Below are 15317 nucleotides of genomic sequence, written 5' to 3'. Positions count from 1 at the left end.
ATGGCCCCTCTCGCCTTGATAATCTGAATTGGGAAAGGGTTAAAACATCTTGTTGAACACGTGTTAAGATGTTGAAGCAGCTGAGTTCTGTGTAGGTATGGATACTCGGAGCATCAAATTATGTTGTTCTAGATTCCTCCTCAGATGTACTTAGATCCGTCGACAGTGCTGTGCATATGTAAAAGGCAATAATTTTTTGCTACCAAACTATAACTTGACATGTTAAATGGACTTAGAGCAATGCCGCGGTTATATCGAATCATGTTAGTTCACGATGTTAATTATTAATGTATTTTGAGTCTCAGATACATCAACAATACATTGAGTTTTAAATATATCAACGCTCAAGTCACCTGACTAACATTTAAATTTCAAATGATTTAAATTAAGGGTTTTGTGCTTACTAGCAACAGTGTCATCAATCACCATCTAACATATAATATAAGTATTGTCTAGCTAGACTATAGAGGTAAAAGCCTTGGATTTTCTACAAGACAAAAGGTGTGTGAATTGGTGGGGAGGTTCCCTCAAATTGAGGGAGAACATTTCTGTTGTCATTGAAATTGAGGAAATCATATCTTGGTTTGCTGAAAAAGCCTAAGTAGAGGCAATTACTTTCCCATTGAGAATGCTGCATACTTGCGTCCATATATATATTTTTTTATGCTAACTTAGAAAATAGTTTTAGGAACAAATTAAATTCCGGAGAACGGTAAAATATATAGAACTATAGGCAGCCCTAGTTAAAGCTTAATTAGTCAGGTGCCTACAAGGCTATGAGCATTTTGTCCAAATTCAGGATCATTCACATGCCTGATTGGAAAACTTTCTATAAATCCGGATCATGGATCATTCACATGGCTGCTTAGAATCACTAGATACCAATAATTTATTTTAAAAACTTCCACCCAATACCCGTAGTTAAACCAGCATAAACCATAACCTGTTAATTTAAACTAATAAAACATAATCTTTAGTATAACCCACCTAAAAAAATTCAAAAAGGGGATCTCGTTTTGCAGATGTAAGACAGTCATGCAATTGCGAATGCATGTCAATCGTCCAACTGTGTCGCATCCCATAAAACAGTATCCTGTTTTTGAAGCCATCTTGGAGCAATCCATTTAAAAAGAAAGCTCTTTAAAGTGCTTGGGCATAAGTTTGTAAGAATATGTGAAAAAGAAAAATATGCAACTTATTTGAGTAGTAAGTGTTTGCTAGCACCCGAAATTCGATCATTACACTCATGACCCTTGTGTTTTATGGGAAATTGCAAAGTTTTTCCTCAGGAATAATGATCAAAATGATTAGAGGAAAAAAATTATTTATTATTCTTAATTATTAATTTTTTTTATACAAGCGATATTTATTTTAATCCAATCTAAACAATGGGGAAGGAGATTCAAACTTGGGTACAAAGTGAGGAGCACATCCGCTCTTTTTTTGTTGAGAGATTTTGGGATTTCATTCATAATTCAGCAAAAAAAGACATGGGCTACAAAGGGCCATTACAATAACGAAACGATACAATAACATCAAAATTAACACAATCTAGTGCTTCTCCACTAATAATCACGCAAGATCAAAGAAACTCCAAAACATCTAAAAAGAGACAAAGCTTGAAAAAACCAAGTCATAACAATACAAATAAAACTTTCACAAAAGAGAGGTGGAAAGCTCTCACAAAATAGAGGTAAAAAAACTCTCACAAAAAGAGAGGTAAAAACTATACATAAAACTCAAAGAGTCTTTGCGGCTTATTCTAAACATGAAGAAACTGCAAAAAAGATGATGGTAGAGATTTGACACCGAAATGCATGTGGAGATCCGACACTGAGACGCATCTGTCTGTGATGTATGGAGAAAAATCATAACAAAACGAAGTCAAATAAGAGAAATATTCTGTCTCTGAAAATGGGGTAAAAGAGGAGAAGGGGGGAAGAACAATGGCTTTCTTCTCCCTCAAAGTGAAAACGGCTCTAGAGTGTTTATTGGGAGGGGGGGCTAAGGTTTTCGAGAATGAAGTTATTTCAATTAAACTGGATTAATATGTAGGAGCACATTCGTTCTAGCCAACTTGATTTAATAATCTAATTTTGGTTATCAAAGTTTCTAGAATTCTATAGTGAGGGCCATATGTAAGGCCCAAAGTTTGGGCATCTGGATTGGGCAGCCTTGTAATAGCCCATTTGGTTCTCATAGTTCTTATTGTGGGCTTGTCTTTTTGTCAAAATAAAACTAGCCCATAAGTGAAAATGAACTTTCTAAAATGCCCATTAGTGAAACAGACCTAGGCACTAGCCCATAGTGAAACTATAACGGTTCGTCTTGTAATTAGGGCACTTAACTTAACATCATCTTCTTCACCAGTTAGCCGCCTATTCATCGCAGAGCAACTGCAACTGGAGATTTGCAGCTGCTGCAAGCTCAAGTAAGTTCTTTTCTTCTTTCTTCTCCTTTCATCTCCCTCCTTCTCCTTCTCGGGATCGAATCGGGATCGGGATCCCTCCCTGGTGGCGTATCGGTGCTACATAGTGTTTATATTAGTAGTGTCTGCCGTTCGTTCATGTATTACTTAGTACTCAGATTGAACAATTTCGTATATCTTGTTGTTCCTTGGCAGGTTGAAAGTCTTAGAAACATACAAACCCTTTGTTCAAGATGAGGTATATGATTAATTTGGTATGTCAAAATTGCAATTATCCTTATCTTTTTACTGAAGCACTGACAATGTTTCTTTTTTGTTTTGTGTTTCTTTCCTCTCTGTTTCCAGCCGGCCAATGGAGGAAGAAGTAAGTTATTCTGCTCTTGAGCTAATTGATTTAATGCATTTTTATCATAACTCTCTTTGCATCTTTAAATGTTATGGTTTTATCTGAGAGATTGAGTAAAATGTGTTGTCCTGAATTTGGATATGGAATTTGCAACTTTGAACTAGTGGCAGTTTAGCAATATCTCATAGTTAACCCTCTGTGATTGTATTGAATGGTACTCCATTTGTAACTTTAAAAAAATTTGTATGCTTTTTTATCTTCAGTATTTTGATGGTATTTCATGGAAAGTAATCTAAGTTCAAAAGACTGTTGCTCATCAGTTAGTCATTTTTTGTTTAATGCATCAGAACACCAATAATTATCGAAGAGTAATTCTGTTATGCCTCCTATGTTTGCGTGATTCTTTTTTATGGTCTTCTGATAGGCCGCCAAACATTCACTCATTTCCTGTTCCTGCGAAATAAAACCATTGGGACCAAATGTGTGAGAGTGATCTCTCTTGGTATATGACATGGTCGAATGTGATTATCTTTTGCTTCTCATTCTGAAACCCTTTATTTGGTCATATTCTCACTATGAAACCCTAAGTCAGCATATTTATTCTTATTGTTATCATCAACTTATGAAGATTCTCATCCAACCTGAATGCTGCAGGTTACCAAGAACGAGGAAGAGGAATTTAATACCGGACCACTCTCTGTTCTTATGATGAGTGTCAAGAATAATACTCAGGTAATGCTTTCTTATAATTTTATAGTTCTCTGTCCATAAAGGCTTTACATATCAAGACTTATTCAAATTGGTTCTCATTGTTCAAACAGGTGCTCATCAACTGTCGTAACAACAGAAAGCTTCTTGGACGTGTGAGAGCATTTGACAGGCATTGCAACATGGTTCTGGAAAATGTTAGGGAGATGTGGACTGAGGTATTTCCCATCATGGGGTTTTCTCGTGTTTTGTTTTTGTTTGTGTTGGTAGATCTTCATCAATCATCAACCATCAACGTTCTTTTAACACACGATATTTGTGTTATCTTTCATTTGTCTATGCAGGTGCCAAAGACTGGAAAAGGCAAGAAAAAAGCCCAACCGGTTAACAAGGATAGATTCATCAGCAAGATGTTTCTCCGTGGGGATTCAGTTATCATTGTTCTTAGGAATCCCAAGTGAGAGGTGTATTGTATGTAGCTTTGACAATTCCAATGACTTGTAGAAGTAGAGTCCATGCTGAAGATTTATGTACCAAGGTTGGGAGCTTTTATGTGCACGTTTTAGAGCAACTTTCAAGTGCTGTATATTTCTTGAGCAAAACTTCACTGATTTGGATTTGTTTGTGAATTTTAGTTGACGGGTATTAATTGCACTTTTAGAGTAACTTTCCGGTGTCGTATAGTTCTTGAGCAAAACGTGACTCGTTTGAATCTGTTCGTGAATTTCATGACAAGTATTTGCACTTTACAATAAGTAGTATCTTAATGTACCATGTGCAAGCCGGGGTCTCTTTTTGGAGGGTTAAAACTGAATGGTGGCCTTGTGTTAGGGTTTCATCTACAATATGAATTCGCCTTGAATGCGAACATGATCTAGTGGCTTGACATTGATATTTACCCGGTAGGGAAGGGCGGATTCGTTGATCTAACGGCTACAATTGTGTTTATATTTCACTCGATAAAGAAAAAACCTTTGTGTTACATCAATGTTCCTTAAATTGGAAGAGATCAGCTGCTTCGAGCCATGAAACTAATTCCATATGATTTCTTCTTTACCTAGCAACTCATCATATGATCATCATCTCCTGCTTTGGATTTGTATCACGTCAAGTATCAAAAGGCCCTTGTGATCACTAATCAGGCAACTAAGCTATCCAAATTATGAACAGCCACCAAACCCCCATTTTATTAAATTCCTGAGCAACCATTAAATAAAGATTAAGAATCCATTTGTTTTGTTTATTTATTCCCATGCTTGTAAAATTAAATCTCCCCACTTGCCTCTTCGCTTCTTCCAACAACAACATCACCATCAACTTAAATCGGTGCCATCTTTATTCATGATAATTTAGGGGACTGACTTTTCCCTGGGACAAAATGGCCTTATTCAACACTATATCTTAATCAATCATATCATATTATTATGGGGTTGGAGATGTTAGGTAGATCCCAGATGATTAATAATAATGACTGCTAAACCAAAATTCCTAAAGATGCTTTTCTACATAATTCCAAATCCAACCACACCAAAATAGACGTAAGTTAGACTATTTGACCAAAGCATCGAGCTTCTCTATTGTACACGAGTTTGATCCTTCACTCTTTACATTAACTGTACATTAACGTAATTTAGAATTTCACTGTAATTTGTGAAAAAAATAAAAAATAAAAAAGCACCATACTTGTTTCACGATAACATAAATAGAAATGGAAAAAAAAAACAATAAAAGAAATTCAAAACCAGAGGTGATTTTTATCCTCAAACCGACACGTGTCCTTACGGATATACATACGTACGGTAAGTTATTGGGTTGCAGCCAAATTTTAGTCCTACTTGGCTTCTTTTACAGCTTGGAACGAAGAAGCTCTGGACTCCGTGCCTAACTGCCACTAAGAAACGAAGCTCCAAATTCAAAACTGGTGTTTGGGTTTTGGTGCACACTTCTTATCCTCATTGAGTAATATTGTTATTCTCGATGGGGAAAGGCGGGGGCTGTGTCCCAAGCAAGAAGAAGGTCCCCTCCAGCGCCGCCAATCCCGACGCCTCCCACCCAAACGCCTCGCAAAACGCGCCGCCGATCCCCACGGACGACAATCCCAATTCCATGACTCCCAGCCGAAACGACGTCGTCTCCGCCGAATCGCATCCGAATTTGCATCCGGCCCCGAAATTGAGGATATTCATAGTGTTCTACTCGATGTACGGACATGTGGAGGATTTGGCGAGGAGGATGAAGAAGGGCGTTGACGGCGTGGATGGCGTTGAGGGGTTGCTTTATCGGGTGCCCGAGACGCTGCCGAGTGAGGTGCTGGAGGCTATGAAGGCGCCGCCGAAGGACACCGAAATTCCGGAGATTTTGGCGGCGGAATTGGCGGCGGCGGACGGGGTTTTGTTTGGTTTTCCGACGAGGTACGGGAGCATGGCGGCGCAGATGAAGGCTTTTTTCGACTCGACGGGGCAGTTGTGGCAGGAGCAGAGCCTCGCTGGGAAGCCTGCTGGGTTTTTTGTCAGTACTGGAACTCAAGGAGGCGGCCAAGAAACCACTGCGTAAGCTTTTGCCTCAATTCTTAATTGTTTCTCTTCTATTATTTTAGAAGCTGTGAATTTGAAGTTAGAATTGAGTAATTTAGTTGGTTCTGTATATTGTGTGCAAAAATTGGTTTTTTATGCTTGTTAATGTGTGTATCTAGTCTTGAAGATCAATGGAGATTATTGTCACAACCAAATGAAGCTTTATGAGTTTTAGCTACACAATTGACATGACTTTTCTAAGTTCTATGCATGCTAGTGTGTGTGATTGTATAGAGATTATTGTTTAATTTTAACTCAGATCATAAAGCGTGGGTCTTTAAGGTGGCAGTATTTCCAATATGAATTAGAAGAAATGACATTGAAGACCCAAGCTTTAAGGTCACATTATTTCCAATATGATGTAGAAGAAATGGCATGTCCTTGTGCTTCTGGGTTAATGTGCTTGAAGTTGTGAGGTTCATCTTGCAAATAAGAGTAAAATGGTACATATAGGATGTATGTATGTGTTTCATTTTCGCAAAATAATGAAATGTTGTTTTTGTTTATGCGTGTTCTACTTTGGGGTTATTTGTCTCAAACAATCTGAAGTAGAAGTATTTAGACTAGGAAAAAAGAGTCTGAAGTGGAAGTACCTTGTAATGTGATCGTCTCTCCTTTCTGTGGTATACTAGGATCATATCCATCATTCGAATAAAATCATTGAAATTGTTATGGATAAAAGCCTGTAAATGTTTATATAAATGACTGAGAAAATTTGTTGAGACTTATGTTCTGCTATTTATCGCAGTTGGACGGCAATCACCCAATTGGCACATCATGGAATGCTGTTTGTTCCCATTGGGTATACTTTTGGAGCTGGCATGTTTAAGATGGACTCTGTACGAGGGGGTTCTCCATATGGTGCCGGTGTTTTTGCTGGTGATGGCACAAGAGGGCCGAGTGAAACTGAGTTGGCGCTTGCAGAGCATCAGGGGAAGTATATGGCAGCAGTAGTCAAGAAGCTTGCCCAAGCTTGATGATGATGATTTTCTGATTTTAGCATCTTTCTTTACAATCATTTTTCTCTTCTGTTTGTCGATCAAATATTATCCCCTCCTGTGATTGGTGTTGGCATTTTCTTGTTACCTATGCCCAGTGTTAGTTCCTTCATTTTTCTTCCCTTCCAGTTCTCATCTGTTCAGAAAGTTGTAAATGTTTTCAATTTGTTATGCCTGATTTTGTCAAATAATTTGTGAATCTGTGGGTGTCTTATTTTGTGTTTCGTTTTGTATACTTTATACACTTAGGACTTGATATATTAATAAAAAATTCATTCTGTTTTAATTTTGTTCAAGCCTCTGCTTTGTTGATCTTTTCTTGCCATTGGTGTTGTTGAGTTTGGTTGAGAACAGGAAGCCCTCCTATTGCTCTGTTCTATGAAATTGTGCTATTGATTGATGAAAAGGTTGACATGGGGAAAAGCATTATCAGGAACTCAGTTGCAATTTCTGGCAATCAGACTTCTGCTCTTGTTGATCTAATTATGTTTTGGTTTATCAATTCTGAGTTGATCTTTACGGTTACATTGTTATATTAGGATGCAAACCTACAAAAAGAAAGTGTTAAAACATAAGGTAGAAAATTAAAAAAAATTAATTCTATTTAACAGAACACCAAACACAATACAAATTGTACGACCTTAAGCACAATACCAAAATGTTAAGTATTAATCTAACCTAGTATATTGCCAACGGGGTCTAGTCAAATGAAAAGGACCTTGATTTGTAGATAAGAGGTCTCAGGTTCGAACCCTCATGACATCTCGATTATGTGTATGTGAGAAATTCTCCTCCTATGTAATTTAGACTATCGCTTGTACTGAAAAATATATCCAACCTATAGTATGGTACTAGATTTCAGTTTAACCTATAAATGGTTGCTTTAGCTATCACTACTACATAATATAAGAACTGTCTGTCATTTGCAAGGACTCGTAGGTCGTCAAGTAGTTAAAAGCATTCAATTTCCCTATCTCTCATATAGCTTATATTTATAAATAATAAATAAATAAAAACTGTAATTCTATGAGAAAAATTATTTTCCGAAAGTTTATAATAATTATGGTTTTCTCTTTTGTTTTATATTTTACTAGTCTCTATGCATGTACTTTCGCGTTTGCGAGAGGTTTTTTTTTTCTAAAAAAATAATAATTTATTTTAGAATTAAAAAAGATAATAGGTAGTTGTGTTCCATAAAAATAGGATCCATTATCTGAATTTTTTTTTAATTTTAATTTTTTAAATATGAAAAATTGTGAATTTACTATATTATTCTAATTTAATTAATAATTTCAATTCTTAATATTTACATTAACCAAAGACATTTTCTGATATTTTGAATGTTTCAACATTCTCTATCTTTTGCTTTGTATATAGATAATAATTATTAATAATTTTCGTAAAGTTTTATAGATATAAGAATCTAATTCGTGGTGTCTACAAGAATTTAACAACTTTACGCACTATGTTGGCTTGCGTTGACCTTTTTAACCCTACTGTAAGCGCCAAAATAAGTATAATTTACAACTACTGAGGGGTCACGACAAGGTTACTTTCGGAAACTCAGAGCCTTACTTTATCACAAGAGTATTAACGAGTATCAAATCCTTTTTAAGTTGTTGCTTCTCTCAAACTCCATTTCCATTTACAGTCACTCTCTTCGATTCTTCAAAGAGACCAATTCTTAGCCGAGAAGAGCGATGGCGGACACTCTCAGTGCTCTCAGGTCTTTAATGGCGTCTCACTCTCCTCCTCTTGATGCCTTAGTCGTCCCTTCCGAAGATTATCACCAGGTCTTCATCTGTAAATCATATGCTTCATGTTTCGTTGAAATCTTGCATCTGAAAATTTTCATATGTAAATTTTATCAGTTTCATTGATCATCATAACTGTTATTTCAATTTCTTATAATTTTTCAGAAATCGAATCAGAATTATCCAATCTCATTCATCTCTAATTTTCCTATGAGAAATAGTAAATTTTGATTATAGTGTGATTTATGCTCTAATGCAGAGTGAGTATGTATCTGCACGAGACAAAAGGCGTGAATTTGTTTCAGGCTTCACTGGGAGTGCTGGTCGGTGTTTTTTTTTTGGCTTTCTTCTTTATGTAATTTTACGATGATTCTATTTGAATTTGATTAGTTCTAAAGAGAATTTTGAAGCATATTTTCATAACTGAATTGTATTTCGAATCTTGTTCAGGTTTGGCACTTGTAACAAAGAATGAAGCACGGCTTTGGACGGATGGTCGTTACTTTCTGCAGGCAACGCAAGAACTTAGCGACCAGTGGCAGCTTATGCGAATGGGAGAAGACCCTGCTGTAGATATTTGGATGGCAGATGTGAGTCCTTGGTTTGGTTCTTTGGCTAACTCCTATAATTATTTTCAATGTTGAAGATTCACTAAACCATCAAATTTTCTCAGAGATAGCTTTGCACAAAAATGCTTTGTTTCTGTACTGGTGTTAATTTATGAGTTGCTTCTTGCTAAATTGCGTCAGTAGCAACTTTGCATTTTTTTTATTTGTCTGTTAACAAGTTCTTGGTATATTAAGTGGATTCTTTTGATTTGTTTATGTTAGAATCTCCCCAGAGATTCAGCCATTGGTATCGATCCTTGGTGTGTGTCGATAGACACTGCACAAAAATGGGAGCTTGCTTTTTCCAAAAAACATCAGAAGCTGGTTCAGACGTCCACAAATTTGGTAGACGAAGTTTGGAAAAATCAGCCCCCTGCGGAAATTAATCCTGTCATTGTACATCCTTTACAATATGCTGGTCGTTCTGTTGCCGATAAGTTGAAGGATTTGAGAGAAAGACTCATACAAGAGAATGCTCGTGGTATAATCATCTCAGCACTTGATGAGGTTAGTTGGTTTGGTTTGTTGCTTTATATCTTTGCTCAATCTTGTTATTATGACATCCAGAACTTCGTTGAACATGGCCTATTTCCTCATGTTTTTATTCTATTTGGATTTTGTCATGCAGTATCTGAATCTAATTGCTACTCTGCAGGTTGCTTGGTTGTATAATATTCGTGGGAGTGATGTTTCCTATAGTCCGGTTGTTCATGCATTTGCTATAGTAACATCCAACTCAGCTTTCTTTTATGTGGACAAAAGGAAGGTTTCTTCTGAGGTCAGTTAAATCATATATATCTATTTTCATCATCTTGTCAAGAACCTTCGCACGGTGGTGAATAACGGTTTGAATTTATCACGCCACTGGTAATAATAGATGTATTTTACTAAAACTATTGGCCTTGACCAATTTATGCATGTGATTACTGATACCAGTAGTTAAACCCTTGGAGCAAAGTTATGCTTCCCTTCATTTTTGTGTGTTTTTTTTTTCCTTTTTTTTCCATTTTATAAGGCAAGTGTGAGCTTGGGAAGTTAATCAGCTTAGATTTATCTGAGAAATTTGCTCAATATGTAGGTAAACACCTACTTGGAAGAAAATGGGATTGAAGTTCGGGACTATAAATCAGTGAGCTCAGATGTCGCCTTGCTTGCATCTAATCAGCTGAAACCTTCATTCAAGGAAACTGAGATTACAGGAAATGGTACAAACAAAGCAGAAGATAAAAACGACGACCAGATATGGGCTGACCCTGGTTCATGCTGTTATGCTTTGTATTCAAAACTAAACCCTGAAAAAGTTATATTACAGCAGTCGCCTTTGGCCCTTGCAAAAGCTTTAAAGGTAGGATGCTGTCCTTCCCATCTACTGGAGATAGTATTGTTCCGGTTTGTTGTGAGTGATGTTTTTTCTTATTCTATTAATTATTTTTTATATCAACTGATTTCTCTCCAACTTTAGAACCCCATCGAGTTGGAAGGGTTAAAGAAAGCTCATATCCGCGATGGTGCCGCAGTTGTGCAATATCTTGTCTGGTTGGATAAGCAGGTAGATTGTGACACCTATGGTATCTTTACATTTCTAAACAATAAGTGTATATGCTTATAATTTTCTAAATGTGTTTTCCTTATTTTTATGCATTTAGTTTCCTAACTTTGCGACAATGTGAAGGGCCTGAACTAATGCCTGAGCTTTTATAAAAAATGCAGGCGCAGGAGATATATGGTGCTTCTGGTTTCTTTTCAGAGGGGGAGGGAATGGATAAGAAAAAACACTCGTAAGTGTGCTTTTCCTGGTTTAATTTCAGACCTCACACCATGTGGATGAGATGTATCATGGTCTTGATTTAGCGTGATTTACAATGTTATTAAGATGTGAAAAATCAGACAAGTTGTAGTTAGATGTGCCATATCAGACAAGTAGTAGTACGATGTAACCTTGAATACTATGATGATAAGATGCATATTAAGCTTCATATGGTAGATTTTTACTGCATGTCGCACAAAGAACTGTTTGTGTTCTATTGCAGTCAATGACCATCCATTCTTCTCTGAACATTCTGACAGTTGATGCCTGAGTTGTTGTATGTTTAATTTAATACTTTAGTTGCTGAATATATGCAATGTGGAACAAGTTTTACACGCTATTGTATCATATCTTGGCATGTTGATTGAATTGAATGAACCATGGCAGGAAAACTACAAAGCTAACTGAGGTGACGGCAAGTGATAAGTTGGAGGGCTTTCGAGCATCAAAAGAGGTAGTGTGAACTTTTATTATGAAAATCCCATGTGATGGATGATAAACTGGATATGTCTTTGTTTTGCATGTGTGTGAGCCTTATATAATTTTTCTTGGATCCTAGATGTTCATTGCATTTGATTTCTTTCTAATTTGGTATATTTGCAATCATGGTTTCTAACTGTAAGACATTTTCAACTTAACTTCTGGGTTGCACTGCAACATGTCAGGAATACTTGAAAATTACAAGGGTTCCCAGGAACACTTTAAGAAGCTTGCAGCAGTTGGTTACAGAAAAATGAAATATATAGTGCAATTTAATGGTTACATGTATACTTGTATGCTTTTCCAAGCTTTTCTACCTCCCTGTATGTTTAGGTTGTTTGACATACTTGCAATCTTCTTTTCTGTTATATTTGCAGAACTTTAGAGGTTTAAGTTTCCCTACTATTTCGTCAGTTGGCCCAAATGCAGCAATTATCCATTATTCACCACAAGCAGAAACTTGTGCTGAGTTTGATCCAGACAGCATCTATCTTTTTGACTCTGGAGCACAGGTTTGTCAACTATCATGGAAAATTTGGCTGATAGAAATGACCGACTAATTTCATTCGTTTATTTAGTCATGATGCTTCAGTTTTTCTAATTGGTAATATTGATGGCATGGTTGCAGTATCTTGATGGAACAACTGATATAACACGAACGGTTCATTTTGGAAAACCTTCAGCTCATGAGAAAGCATGCTATACGGCTGTAAGTGCTTTTTGTTACTCTCCTTTAGGACATCTTTGCTTATTTGGTAGTTGCACTTAAACTAATGTCAACATTGTTGTTCCAAGTTCCAACTTTGTTTTCATATGCTTTGAATTGTCAAATTCTTGTACTAGTTCATTCATGTATTCTCCTACTCACAATTCATCGTGATCCACTACAGTATATGACCACCGAAACCACCAGTGTACCCACACCCACCCTGATCTTCTGTGCCATTCATAGTTTACTACTGCTACCTACTTCTTGTAGCTTTTAGAGCCTTGTTCGCACTAACTTCCCCATGCTTAGTACTACCACTGCAGACATTGCAGTTTACCATTGCACAAAATCACCACCCAAAGAAGCAGTACTATTGTAATGATCATTAACATATTGGTTTCTTCTATCTGTCAAAGAAACCTCTAAGAATTGGTCAATAAAAATCTTAGGGTTGCTTAATTGGACCTTAGAAATATTATTTTCTTATGTTAATAGAATCCACATATAAATTTGAGTATTGAGGAAAATGAGATATTTGAATAACACTTTTCTGATGAGTATTTGAAATCCATTCTTTTCTAAATTACCAAATTTATGTGTGGAGTATATCAACGTAGAAAATTTATTTTTCATAATACTCTAGCAATTTACAATAAAACCTCAAATCCAAATCCCTCAGTTTGTATCTTTCCATCTAATTGGACCCTTAGTTTCAATTGATAATCAAAGTTATTATTATCCATAAAACTGGATCTTATTAATTCGAATTGATTGGGATAAGCCCTTTTCTGAGTGGAGTTGCAGGCTTTCAAAATGGGATTTCATTCTTTTCAGATCTTTTCTTTTTCTTCGTTTTTATTTATTAAATGAATTTAGGTTCACAATGGTTGAATCCTTTACTGTCTACATATGTAGTTATTCCCAAGTCCCTTCAAGCCAATCCTCATGTTATGGTCTTATGAAGCGGCTTGATGTACTGCATTTTGTGCAGGTTCTCAAGGGTCATATAGCTCTCGGGAATGCCCGATTTCCTAATGGAACCAATGGTATTCATGCTTTTGTCATTTAAATGAGATGTTTCATGTGTAGTTTTCTAAATTTGTCTTAACTGAAATACATTTAAATCTGCTTGCTTTTTACAGGTCATGCACTTGACATTCTTGCTCGAGTTCCTTTGTGGAAGAGTGGTCTTGATTATCGACATGGCACTGGTCATGGGATTGGGTCTTATCTAAATGTTCATGAAGGTATATAGGAACTACAACTGCTCATCCTTCATCTCTAGTGTATAGTTTAATTTGAACTAATGAATGAATTTTCATTTCTACCTTCCATTTGTACTGGTTGAGCAGGACCACATTTGATTAGTTTCAGACCGCATGCTCGAAATGTCCCACTGCAAGCTTCCATGACTGTAACAGATGGTCAGTATCACCATATACATATTTTTTTTTACACTTGTATAATAACTTTTTCTAACTCAACAAAGCAGTAATCCCTCATACTAGAGTATAGCCATGTGGGTCATCCTTTTTTCGTTTTGTTTTTTGGACCTGTATCTTATCTTGTAGCTCATGCATTGTGTTTTCAGATAAACACTGGGTAGACTTTGCCTTTCTTGTATCCTTTAGAATCTGTGCTCTAGTGTTCGTGGTTTTTGAACTTATTGCTCTTTATGCATAGCTCTTTGAGTCGACAACTTTATTACTCATACATTTTTAGGGCTTGCTTGGTCTATAAATTGTTTCGGGCAGCCATGACTGTAAATTATTAGGAGGAGCTTCTTGAATGGGACTATTTGACTTGTAGTTACCAGTTACAGTGACTGACAGTAAAACTGCACTTTTCAGAACCTGGATATTACGAGGATGGAAATTTTGGAATAAGATTGGAGAACGTGCTTATAATCAACCAAGCTGATACAAAATTCAACTTTGGTGACAAGGGGTACTTGCAATTTGAGCACATAACATGGGTAAGCTTCTTGTTCTCTATCGAATAGCTAAATTAGCTTGCAATTGGAGCGCATAATATAGCTACGTTAGCTTGAAGTGATTGCTATTGTGGTTGTTTCCGAATGGGGCCTTGTAGTTCAGTATGCCAGTATCTGTCTAGCCATGTTTTTAATACTTAATTTGTGAGTTGTGTTCTTGATGCTGCGCACACTGCCCGGCATTTACGATTATAACAACCCTTTTCCTAGACCCACTTTGTCTTTTCAACTTGATATTGTTTAAGCAAATTTTCGAGAGAGAGATTGCAGGTTTGCAGGTTGAGCTAATCCCTCTGTATTTGATGTTTCATAATCTGCCCAGGCACCATATCAGAGAAAGCTGATCGACTTGAGTCTTTTAGCACCTGAAGAGTTGGAATGGCTCAACACCTACCATTCCAAATGCAGGGATATTCTGGCCCCATACGTGGATGAATCTGAGAAGGCATGGCTGAAGAAAGCCACTGAACCCATAAGTGCGTGAGAGCTTGTGAGCTTTCCAAATGTGCATTTCGACTCGAAAATGAATAAAAATTGCACACTGTATAGTCTCAAGATCAGCTTTACTCTGGTTTTATGATTTTCAAGATTTCATTAGTAACTTGCTACCTTCTTTTAGATATCCGTGGTTGTGTTTGAAACACATAAGTATTCAATAATGCATTCCTACTTTACATTGATGAATTTCTCTGGAATATAATGAGAGAACATTCAAAACTGAATGTTTAGTATTTGCAGAAATGGAAAAGGAAAAAAAAAGGGAACATTTACTAGATGAATTATTCAATCTACGACAGGACACCATTAGTGCGGTGGCACACCATTGATTAAGTAATTATTGGGTGTGAAGGTCTCATTGCCATGTGGTCTCACTGATCAATAACATATGAATTTGGAATCATCGTTGTCACCA

At 36.5% G+C, this 15317-nt stretch overlaps 3 protein-coding genes across 3 annotated transcripts; all 3 read left to right on the top strand.

The window, feature by feature from the left end:
- On the top strand, positions 2312–4159 carry LOC18769518 (small nuclear ribonucleoprotein Sm D2). Its single transcript, XM_007202725.2, has 6 exons — positions 2312–2431; positions 2624–2666; positions 2774–2792; positions 3429–3506; positions 3596–3700; positions 3827–4159. The coding sequence occupies exons 2-6, from the start codon at positions 2662–2664 to the stop codon at positions 3941–3943; spliced, it is 324 nt and encodes a 107-aa protein (XP_007202787.1). The 5' UTR covers positions 2312–2431; positions 2624–2661; the 3' UTR covers positions 3944–4159.
- On the top strand, positions 5312–7348 carry LOC18771622 (probable NAD(P)H dehydrogenase (quinone) FQR1-like 2). Its single transcript, XM_007202391.2, has 2 exons — positions 5312–6031; positions 6804–7348. The coding sequence occupies exons 1-2, from the start codon at positions 5460–5462 to the stop codon at positions 7030–7032; spliced, it is 801 nt and encodes a 266-aa protein (XP_007202453.1). The 5' UTR covers positions 5312–5459; the 3' UTR covers positions 7033–7348.
- Positions 8612–15100, top strand: LOC18770231 (probable Xaa-Pro aminopeptidase P). The gene is made up of 16 exons (XM_007204550.2): positions 8612–8846; positions 9067–9130; positions 9258–9397; positions 9638–9922; positions 10071–10193; positions 10494–10760; positions 10878–10964; positions 11126–11193; positions 11610–11676; positions 12080–12214; positions 12331–12411; positions 13403–13457; positions 13554–13658; positions 13764–13835; positions 14262–14386; positions 14727–15100. Exons 1-16 carry the CDS (start codon positions 8754–8756, stop codon positions 14886–14888), a joined length of 1929 nt encoding a protein of 642 aa, XP_007204612.1. The 5' UTR covers positions 8612–8753; the 3' UTR covers positions 14889–15100.

The sequence above is a fragment of the Prunus persica genome, chromosome G7, assembly GCF_000346465.2.
Source record: "Prunus persica cultivar Lovell chromosome G7, Prunus_persica_NCBIv2, whole genome shotgun sequence".
NCBI classification, from domain to species: Eukaryota; Viridiplantae; Streptophyta; class Magnoliopsida; order Rosales; family Rosaceae; genus Prunus; species Prunus persica.
This window is presented reverse-complemented; position numbering and strand designations above follow the sequence as displayed.

Excerpts from the sequence above, each read along its gene's own strand:
- LOC18769518 (XM_007202725.2), top strand. Across the intron at positions 3,507-3,595 it reads GTGTCAAGAATAATACTCAG|GTGCTCATCAACTGTCGTAA; the intron begins GTAATGCTTTCT and ends TTGTTCAAACAG. Across the intron at positions 3,701-3,826 it reads TTAGGGAGATGTGGACTGAG|GTGCCAAAGACTGGAAAAGG; the intron begins GTATTTCCCATC and ends TTGTCTATGCAG.
- LOC18771622 (XM_007202391.2), top strand. The coding sequence starts at position 5,460 with ATGGGGAAAGGCGGGGGCTGTGTCCCAAGCAAGAAGAAGGTCCCCTCC. Across the intron at positions 6,032-6,803 it reads GGCGGCCAAGAAACCACTGC|TTGGACGGCAATCACCCAAT; the intron begins GTAAGCTTTTGC and ends TATTTATCGCAG.
- LOC18770231 (XM_007204550.2), top strand. The coding sequence starts at position 8,754 with ATGGCGGACACTCTCAGTGCTCTCAGGTCTTTAATGGCGTCTCACTCT. Across the intron at positions 9,923-10,070 it reads TCATCTCAGCACTTGATGAG|GTTGCTTGGTTGTATAATAT; the intron begins GTTAGTTGGTTT and ends GCTACTCTGCAG. Across the intron at positions 13,836-14,261 it reads TTCCATGACTGTAACAGATG|AACCTGGATATTACGAGGAT; the intron begins GTCAGTATCACC and ends TGCACTTTTCAG.